Source organism: Capra hircus, chromosome 20 (genome assembly GCF_001704415.2).
Source record: "Capra hircus breed San Clemente chromosome 20, ASM170441v1, whole genome shotgun sequence".
NCBI lineage: Eukaryota > Metazoa > Chordata > Mammalia > Artiodactyla > Bovidae > Capra > Capra hircus.
The window spans coordinates 10,557,300-10,568,367 of NC_030827.1; the positions used below are offsets into that span (position 1 = coordinate 10,557,300).

The 11,068-nt window shown below is 42.5% G+C and overlaps 1 protein-coding gene across 1 annotated transcript in view; it reads right to left on the bottom strand.

Annotated features, from left to right (window-relative positions):
* SLC30A5 (solute carrier family 30 member 5) overlaps positions 1-10,399 on the bottom strand; it is a 34,316-nt gene extending 23,917 nt beyond the window's left edge. Inside the window, exons 1-2 of the mRNA XM_018065691.1 lie at positions 10,010-10,399; positions 22-144 (exon numbers count right to left, since the gene is read on the bottom strand). Coding sequence (XP_017921180.1) covers positions 22-144; positions 10,010-10,089 — 203 coding nt within the window. The 5' untranslated portion in view covers positions 10,090-10,399. The remainder of the gene's footprint in view (positions 1-21; positions 145-10,009) is intronic.

An 11,068-nucleotide genomic window follows, 5' to 3' on the forward strand; every position in this document is an offset into this window, starting at 1 on the left:
AAAAGAACTGTACACACTCACCCAAGTTTTAATATAAAAATGAACTGAACAATGTGAACTACTTTTAGGAGATCATATGATTCAAAAAGTCCAACAGCCTTCAGAAATTTAGTGAAACACAATAACACAATATATTTTGTTAATCTGAAAAATAAAAACAGAAACAAGTTTCAGTTATCAATGAAATCACAAGGAACTCTGAAATCTTTTTCTTGTTATACAATAGAGGTCATTATGAAAACCATAAATATAAACAAAAGATGAAACAAACAAAAACTCAACTCACCCCCCTGTGATAACTACTACTAACACTGGTATATATACTTTCAGATTCTTTTCATGTACATGAATGTATTATGTATAGGTACAGTCTATTTAAAAAAAAAGGCAAACTAAAAGTAAACATTTTTGATTTCCTGAGTCGCCTTGACTACTTTATAATGCACTTTTTAAAGAATTACTCCAAACAAAGAGAATAAAAACAGAAACCAAACTGTCATGAAATGAGACCATAATACAGGAAGGGAGAGGATGACAAACGCCTGAAGTTTTCCTCTCCTCTGCTTCGTTAAGTGGCTGCAGCAGTCATAGTTGAAGTCAAGTGACCTGACCTACAGTCTTGAAAAGGTTTAGGAATGTGAAGCACCTCAGAAAGGGTGTGGAGAAGGGAATGGAAACCCACTCCAGTATTCTTGCTTGGAGAACCCCATGGACTGGGGGTTTATAGTCCATGGGGTTGCAAAGAGTTGGACACAACTGAGTGACTAACACACACACACACTAGAAATGTGCCAAGTAGTTTGGTCTCCTGAATCCCACCCAGCACAGCTAGGCAACCATTTTCCCTCAATGAGGACAGAACAAGTGAAGTTCAGCCTCTGGAGAGGTCTAGATAAAAGGCAAATGGAAAAAAAAGGATGAGGTGTTGGACTAAAATCACAGAGATTAAAAGGAAGTTTCCCGTCTTTACCCCAACACACCTGTCTTCCCTCAGTTAGCTCTAACATCCTAACTGTCAGACTTCAATCTCCCAGCAGGAGAACCCTTTTCTGGGAAGCCCATCAGGGGACAAGCCCTACACAAGTCTTCTAACTAGATTTTTAGGCCTCACTCAAATATGAAAAGCCAAATCTGGATAATTGATCATTTAAGTCTATAACGACAGACCAAACTAAAACAAAAAAGAAATTTAAAAGATACAGAGAGCATAGAGAATAGTAGAGAACATCAAAGAACTATATATTCTCGGACAAGAAAGAACAGTGCATCCAATGAAAACCTGGTGCTGCCATAAAAAGAAAGGGAAAAGGAACTCCTGAAAGAGCAATCAGAAAACAGTGAAGAAATTATCTGTTTTCCAGCTTAGTAGAAGAACTGACTCATGTGAAAAGACCCTGATGCTGGGAAAGATTGAAGGTGGGAGAAGAGGACGACAGAGGATGAGATGGTTGGATGGCATCACTGACTCAATGGACATGAGTGTGAGTAAACTCCGGGAGTTGGTGATGGACAGGGAGGCCAGTCCATGGGGTTGCAGAGTCGGACACAACTTAGCGGCTAAACTGAACTGAACTGAGTCTTTTGATCATATACCTAGTATTTAAAAAAAAAAAAGTACCTGAAACCCATTATTTATCTAGATATTACAAACATGTACTACTACATTGATATTATTATATGTTATAAAACACACAAATTAGAAATGAAAAGGAATGAGATAAAAATTTGAGAAATTCTAACAGATCGTCTTCACAAGTCACCCAGGAGACTATCTGCCAAGTTTACGTCTAACAGGAGTTAATACATTAAAAAGGAGGTACAGGGGATGTGCAAAGCAGCACAGCAGAGGAAGAAGTCTCTACCCATGGGAGAAAAATACAAAAAAGCAGACACAGAAATTTAAAGGGAACCTTAGTCATTCAAATACTAGAGCTAAAATAGTTTGATTTGCAATGATACCAATGTACACAGGATGGTCTAAAAAATCATTGAGTGTGAATCATTAAGTCTCATGGTACTAAATCAACAAACAGTAATCTGCTTAAGAAGACATCAAAATATATACTTTTGGAAATTTTAATGCAACTGTGAAAATATATTTCAGTCCTTGAAAGAATGAATCTCAACAATTCTACCATCTTCACTGACAGCTCATTTTCTGTTTTAGACCAAATAACATTAAAGAATATCAGATTTAGAACAAAATGGTTTTTCTTTTCATGAACATAATCTGCGGGACCTTTTATTGGTGTCATTTGGGAATTTTAATTATGTGATAATTATCACCAATAAGCTAATAAAAACATTATGCAGAATGATGTAACTCAAATCTTAAAGCACAGAGGTTCCTACTTAATCTACCTATGAAAGTGAAGTCGCTCAGTCATGTCCGACTCTGCGACCCATGGACTGTAGCTCACCAAGGCAAGAATACTGGAGTGGGTTGCCATTTCCTTCTCCAGGGGATCTTCCCAACCCAGGGATTGAACCCAGGTCTCCCATGTTGCAGGCAGACACTTTAACCTCTGCACCACCAGGGAAGCCCAATCTACCTATAGAATAGTATAAATATTGAAATTTCTGTTTAAAAGATCAAGCAGATTTTCTGGGGTGATAAAAACGGCCTACAGCCTGATTGTGCTCAAAAGATGAATAGGCATTTGCAAAAAATGCAAACTGGTACCTTTAAAATCTACGCATTTTACAGTAATTTATATCTCAACGAGAAAAGGAGTATTGGAGAAAATGATAAAACTAGTGGCTATAACAACTACAAAAAACTGAGTGTATTTTGTTTTCGGATTGTTTGCAGACTGATTGAAAATACAGTGCGACATGAAAAATCCGTCACATTTCTAGCAATTATGTAGGTATGAAAGTAAATGTATATGCGCTAGAAAAAAAAACCACTAACATTTAAGAGCTGAAAAACACCTTGGAGATTCTCTAGTCCAATTCCTCCCTGTCACAGATTGGGAAGTTGAAGGCCACAGAGTTAGCGAGGGCCCAGCCCTGGTCTCTTAAGTATGCTCTTTTCCTAGGTCACACAGAAAACCCAAGTTCATCCAGAAGGCTTTGGGGATTCCCATCTTCTAAACTGTTTCCAATTATATATTCAGTGGCCCTCGCAAAGGGTAAAATCATTAAATATTACAAACAAAATGCATATTAAAACCCAAGATTAATGCAGATTTTCTCTATTTAAGCTACGGCTTCCCTGGTGGCTCAGAGGGTAAAGAGTCTGCCTGCAATGTGGGACACACACAGGTTTGATCCCTGGGTTGGGAAGAACCCCTGGAGAAGGAAATGGTAACCCACTCCAGTATTCTTGCCTAGAGAATCCCATGGACAGAGGAGCCCAGCGGGCTACAGTCTACCTGGTCGCAGAGTCGGATGCGACTGAGCAACTTCACTTAAGCTAGAGAAAAAAGTCAGATTAAAAAAAAAGAAAAAAGTCACATAGACTGAAGTAGATTAACTGTATTAATGCTAATGATCATGGCAGCAATCTGTAATTAGTCAATAAAAATACTACGTTTGTTTATTCAGTTCTGTTTATTCTTCTGTTCATTCAGTTCCTAACAAGGGGACTTACATAATATGTGCTTAGCAAATGCTTCCTAAATGAAAGAATGCTAACTCTACTGTTAACATTTGTGTGATGCAGTGATGTCTAGCACAGCAATACAGATAGCACAGTAATACAGTACATAACTGGCTGTCAAGCTTCTGGCAGTTTAAACTGTCATCCACTCAGGCATGAATTCAGAATGACGGAAGAGAGAGGGAAGCTCAAGCCTCAAGCACTTCACTCCTTCAGCTCTTAACGATATGTAAAGATAAGGCAGCAGGGTAGAAGCAAGGGCACAAAGAACGACACTGTCAACAAGACAGGGAGGATAAACAAGAGACCAGAAAAACCGACGGACATACATTAAAAACCCGGCCATCTGGGGATTCCTGATGCCAGCAAAGAGCCTTGTACAGCCCTCAGGGAGCTGTGAAGCCATGTTTCAAATATTCCCTGCTCACTTACTATGTGCCAGGTGTCACTGGAGTCCAATGAGACCAGTTTGACAGGTTGGTTTCAGGTACGACAGCCTTCCCTCCTCCTGATAAAAGGGCCTGATGCACCTGGAACTAGTTCTGCATTCTTTCTGACTTCAAAGGAGGACTTTTATCTAAAATTTATCTTAAAATGTTATCAAAGTCTTAACGTTCTTTAAAAAATGACATCCATGGAATGGCAGAGAGCAAAGGCCAAGAATCTGCTCCTAGATGGTACTGCTGAGGGGCTGAACCAACAATGGCAGCCTCTGGCGTCTTTTATGTGAGAAGAATATATCCGTATTTGTTTAAAGCTCTCTTAGTTTGGTTACTTACAACTAAATGCATTTCTAGGTGCTATCCAAGAAACTTGTAATAGAGGCCCTCCCTTCAAGGAGTTTGAGGTCTAACGAAGACAGGCAAGAAACAAGTGTTTATGTGACCCAGGTTAATTAGCAGAGATCTAAAGGAATAGATGTGGAAGCAACTAATTGCAACATGGGAAACAAAAGTAGTCTTCAGAGTCTCAGGTGTGTGTGTGTATTAAAGACTAAGTAGAAAAAATAAACAACCCAATCAAAAAATGTGGGTTTGATCCCTGGTGGGGGAACTAAGATCCCACATCCCGTGGAACAACTAAGCCCAAGAGCCACAACTAGAGAGTCTGTGTGCTGCAACGGGGCTTCCCAGGTGGCACGGTGGCGAAGAATGCAGGAGACACAGGAGACCTGAGCTCCATCCCTGGGTTGGGAAGATCCCCTGGAGCAGGAAATGGTAACCCACTCCAATGTTCTTGCCTGGAAAATTCCACGGACAGAGGAGCCTGATGGGCTATAGTCCATGCAGTCACAGTCAGATACAATCAAGTCTTGTCATCAAGAAAAAGGTAAACTACTAGACTTGTTTTAAGATGAGGGAATATGTAAAATTATTTCTGAATAATTTTTCTTTAAATTGCTAAAACTTAAAAATGTGGCACTTTAGCAGCAGGATTCAGCCATATGGAACATTGAACATGGTATTTCTTTGGGAAAATATTTGGCTGCGTGCATCTGAGTTTCAGCATGAGGGATCTTTCGTTGCAGCGCATGGACTCTTTAGTTGTGCCACACAGTCTTAGTTGCTCCCAGGCATGTGGGATCTTAGTTCCCCGACCAGGGACTGAACCCACATCCCTGCACTGCAAGGTGGATTCTTACCCACTGGACCACCAGGGAAGTCCCTATAATACTTGCTACTCTCTAGTTGTGGTGCTTGGGCTTCTAATTGCGGTGGTTTCTCTTGTTGTGGAGCTTGGGCTCTAGGGTGAGTGGGCTTCAGTACTTGCGGTTCCCCAGCTCTGGAGCACAGGCTCAACAGTTGTGGCTCAAGGACTTAGTTGCTCTGGAGCATGTGAAATCTTTCTGGATCAGGGATTGAACCTGTGTCCCCTGCACTGGCAGGCAAGTTTTTATCACTGAGCCAACAAGGATGCTTTTCCTTTTTAATTAAAAAACAAAAACAAAAACAAAAAAACAGATTGTGAAAGGAATTCCTGAGTAGTTGCTTGTTATCAACATTTTAAATAAAACCATTCCTAATTTTCTGCTCACAGGTGCCCAACTGGGTACATCCTTCCAAACCTTTTCCTTTGCATCTCCATGTATGGACAAGCATGTATTTTAGATACATTCATGTATTTACCACTATACACATATTTTGATATTTTTATGATTTTTCATGTAATATATATTGAAGACTTGTTGTCATTATTAATTAGGAAAACTATTTTAATATTTAGCTGAAAGGTAGATACTTTGATTTTTAAAGTGTCAACTAATGACTTCCTGTGGGGCTAACAACAAAACACTAGCTAAGGCCAGGTAACCATATACTATTAATAACAAGCACATAATCCCTAGTTCACATTGCAAAGGGAAACGTACCAAGAGGGAAAATTTTCAGGGGTGAGGAAGGGAGGCTTTTAAATGAGGGCAGTGGCTCCTGAGCCACTCACTGATCCTTCAGGCAACTTATCGGGATCCAATCCACCTTCAGTTTAGTTTAGTCGCTTAGTTGTGTCCGACTCTGCGACTCCATGAATCGCAGCACGCCAGGCCTCCCTGTCCATCACCAATTCCTGGAGTTCACTCAAACTCACGTCCATCGAGTCAGTGATGCCATCCAACCATCTCATCCTCTGTCGTCCCCTTCTCCTCCTGCCCCCAATCCCTCCCAGCATCAGAGTCTTTTCCAATGAGTCAACTCTTCGCATGAGGTACCCAAAGTACTGGAGTTTCAGCTTTAGCATCATTCCTTCCAAAGAAATCCCAGGGCTGATCTCCTTCAGAATGGACTGGTTGGATCTGCTGGCAGTCCAGGGAACTCTCAAGAGTCTTCTCCAACACCACAGTTCAAAAGCATCAATTCTTCGGCGCTCAGCCTTCTTCACAGTCCAACTCTCACATCCATACATGACCACTGGAAAAACCATAGCCTTGACTAGACGGACCTTTGTTGGCAAAGTAATGTCTCTGCTTTTCAATATGCTATCTAGGTTGGTCATAGCTTTTCTTCCAAGGAGTAAGCGTCTTTTAATTTCGTGGCTGCAGTCACCATCTGCAGTGATTTTAGAGCCCCCAAAAATAAAGTCTGACACTGTTTCCACTGTTTCCCCATCTATTTCCCATGAAGTGATGGGACCAGATGCCATGATCTTCGTTTTCTGAATGTTGAGTTTTAAGCCAACTTTTTCACTCTCCTCTTTCACTTTCATCAGGAGGCTTTTTAGTTCCTCTTCACTTTCTGCCATAAGGGTGGTGTCATCTGTATATCTGAGGTTATTGATATTTCTCTTGGCAATCTTGATTCCAGCTTGTGCTTCTTCCAGCCCAGCGTTTCTCATGATGTTCTCTGCATATAAGTTAAATAAGCAGGGTGACACTATACAGCCTTGACGTACTCCTTTTCCTATTTGGAACCAGTCTGTTGTTCCATGTCCAGTTCTAATTGTTGCTTCCTGATCTGCATATAGGTTTCTCAAGAGGCAGGTCAGGTTCCTGACTTGTAAACCATTATCTGCCATTAACTAGCCTCATCTAAGGTATTACTGGTATTTCCTGTGAAGGCTTAGAAAAAAACTCATTCTTCAAATCTCAAATTACTGAAATCCGAGTTTGGATTCAAACGTGCCTTTTGGGCTTTGCCCACTGTAGCAGCTCGCAGTTAAAATGACAGAATCAGTGTATGTAATTCTATTTTGATTCATTCAATAAATATTTAAGTGTCTACTATGTAGAGGGCAGTATAAATGAAGTTTGGGGGCTTCACTAGTGGCTCAGTGGTAAAGAATTTGCCTGCAATGCAGGAGACATTCAATAATTATCAATCAATGCAGTAATTATAAATCGATTCAATAATTATCAGTCTGTGCAGGAGACATGGGTTTGAACCATTATTGAATCCAATAATTATCAATCAATCCAATAATTATCAATTAATGCAGGAGACATGGGTTTGAACCCTGGTCTGGGAAGATCCCATATGCTGGGACCAACTAACTAAGCAACTCGCTCAGTGGCTGTGCCACAACAGTACTGAGTCTGTGCTCTAGAGCCAGGGAGTCACCACTACTGAAGCCCACACACCCCCTGCAGCCTGAGCTCCACAAGAGAAGCCACTACAAAAAGCCTTCACACTGAAACCAGTGAGTAGTCCCTGCTCTCTGCAACTAGAGAAAAGTCTGCACAGCAAAGAGGACCCAGCACAGCCAAAAATAAATAAATAAAAAGGAAGCTTCTAGCTTAAAAAAAAAAAAAAAAAAAAGAAGTCTGAGGGAACTGACTCCCAGTTCAGTTACTAGGTGTGTGGCCTTAGAAAAATTATTTTTCTATGTCCCAGTTTCCTGATCTGTGAGACAAGGACATAACTAATGAGTCTGCAGTGCTGTTGTAAGACTTAAGTGAAATGCTGCATGCAAAGTCCCTGGAACATAGGAAGTGCTTAACAAATGTTGGCTGTCACCCTCTGCTCTTTCCTGCCAAGAGGATTTATTGAAGCCAACACAGAAACATGTAAAACAATTCATATTTGTGAATTCAGGCATAAAAACATCCACAAAGAATCTGTCAATTCGCTTTTGTTGCAGATTATAATCAGAATTTGATTTTCAGTCTATATAAAGAAAAATTCTTTCAACCTGGAATCTATTCAAAATTCAACCAGTCCTGATTTGAATTTGATTCTGTAATGAACTATTTTTAAAAAAAAAAATTTATTTTTATGTATTTGGCTGCTCCAGGTCTCCGTTATGGCACTCATGATCTCCAGTCTTCCTGACAGCATGTGGGGTCTTTTAGTTGTGGTATCTGGGCATCTAGTTCCCTGATTAGGGATCAGACCTGGGCCTCCTGCCCTTGGGAGCAAGAATACTGGAGTGGCTTGCCATTTCCTTCTCCAGAGGATCTTCCCCACCTGGGGACTGAACCCACATTTCCTGCAATGGCAGGTGCAAACTTTTTTTTCTGAACTACTTAAGAGTAAGTTACATGTATTATGCTCCTCTACCCGTAATTACTTGTATTCCTAAACCCATGAACATTCTCTTCTGAAATCAGAGTTATAAACTATAGGAAATTTAACATGAATGTACTTTAGTCTATCATCTACAGTCCACTTTTATCAACTGACCCAGTACTATCCTTTACTACATTTTCTCCAGTATTAAATCTACACCAGAATTGCCTATTGCATTTAGCTGTCACATCCCAGTAGATAATACTTGATATGATGTGGTTTTTTTGAGCTTTCCTGGTGGCTCAGTCAGTAAAGAAACCACCTGCAATGCTGGAGACCCAGGTTTGACCCCTGGATCAGGAAGACCTTTTGGAAAAGGAACTGGCAACCCACTACAGTATTCTTGCCTGGGAAATCCCATGGACAGAGGAGCCTGGAGCTGGTTACAGTCCATGGGGTTGCAAAAGAGTTGGGACACGACTTAGCAACTAAACCACCACAACCATGTTTTTATTTTACAAAAACGAGCTGTTCAAAATAGATCAGAAAATTAAACTTGTACTACAAAAAATGCAGCTGATTTAAGTTGCTCAGCGTTTCACAGAAGTTATTTTAGTAATGCTATTTATTTATACAGTTCCAAAGAATTCAGCAAAACAATCTTCCAGTCTCAAAGGAGATATCCAAGAACAAGAAACACCTAACTTCATTAACCTTATTAAATACAAAGGGGATGAAAATCAGGTTCAATCAAACGAGCCGTATTTCGTGCATCCTGCGACACCTCAGATATTAGCACAGGTCCATAAAGACAAGCTGGAAAGTGGTCACTGTACTGACTTACCTTTCTGGCGTTCGTGGGAACATTACAGGGAGGGAGGGAAAGGGAAATTTTTCCTTTTCACTCTATGAATTTCTGTACTGTTTGAACTTTTTGACAGTGCGCACGCATTTCTTATTTAATGATAAAACAAAATAGGCGAAGAAAGGAAAAGAAAAACTAGAGGGCGGGCTGGATTCTTAATGTGCGGGGTTATAACCTGAACCTCAAAGTTCATCTGTTTGCACTTTGATTTCCTCGCCTGAAGAGATGATGGTGACCCTTCCTTTAAAAGGTCAGAAAGGTTAAATATCACCAAACTACTATTTGAGGGAGAAGCAGCCAACAGAAATTCTTCTGACAGGTGAGAAAAACCTCTCACGTGAACTGGCCAGCAGTTCTAAGGTTAACGGACCGCTCTGAACACCAGAAACTCAGGCGGAACCTTCCCGGATCCTAGAGCATTTATCCCGCAGCGGGGAACGGCGGAGCCAATGAGAGCTGCCGTGGGAGCGCGGACTGCACCGAGGCGGGCGTTCCGGGCTCTCGGGCGCCGGGCCCCGCGTGCACCGGGGAGGATCCGGGCAGCGGCCGGGCGGGCGCAGGGAGAGCGCGGCTCCGGAAGCGGGAGCCCGATCGGTCCCTTACCGAGCGCTGGGCACATCCACCGGCCCGAGGCCGCTGCCGCCGTGGCCGGCTAGCACGTCCCCGCCGTATTTCTCCTCCATTCCGGGGATCAGGAGCCGCCGCCGCCGCCGCCGCCGCCGCCGCCACTACCCCCGCGGCGGGGTCTCCTCATGTCTCTCCGCTCCGCGGAACAGCGGGCGCGGGCGCGTCACTCCCCCATGGCAACGGCCCCGTCAGGTCTCCGCAGGCCAGATGGCCGCCGCCGCCGCTATCCCCGGCTCACAAGCACGCGTGCGTGGGGACTAGGCCACGGACAGTTCCGGGGGCGCCGGCTTTCCCGGAGGCTCACCGGAGCGGACGGCACCAGGCCACGTCATCAGGCCCAGCAGCCCTCACGCTCGGAGCGGGAGGGCCCGGTCCTGCGCCTGCGCACTGCACAACACTCCCCGTTCCCCCGCCCCTCCCCAAGGCTCCTCCTACCGCGGGGCTTTGAATGGCGTTCTCGCCCCCCCGCATCTGCCCCTCCAGTTGATGAAGCCTGAGCACATGCCTGTCCCTGCAGCGCCACCTATGGGCCATAAGAACTACAACGAGTTCTGCTGCGGAGAGAGGAGACAGAAAATGCCCCTCTTGTGATGAAATATTGATAGACTAGAATTTCTTTTAAATTCTGGTTTTAAAACTTGTTACTTAATCCTGGAACATCAGTAAACCTGGGCATGTAGGACAAGGCTTTATTAGGGTTATTTTTCTGTTGCTAAAAAGTTAAGAAAATGGGCTTCAGTGCCCGTCTGTCTTTGAATGTCAACTCTGCCACTTACTGTGTCACTTGGCCTCCTTACCTGTTTTCTTATCTGCAAAGCAAGAATAGTAATATCTATGTCATAGGGTTGTTGGGAGGATTGTAAGTGTTAATACGTGGTGTCTGTAACAGCGAATGGTCTATAGTAATCAAACGTTAGCTATTATTTATAGGGAAATTTGAGGCCTGGGATATGGAGATAAAAATGGGGTTTTTGAGCAGTGTAAATTATGATTAGTTTACAGTGTTCCACTTAATTCAAATATATTGATATAGAG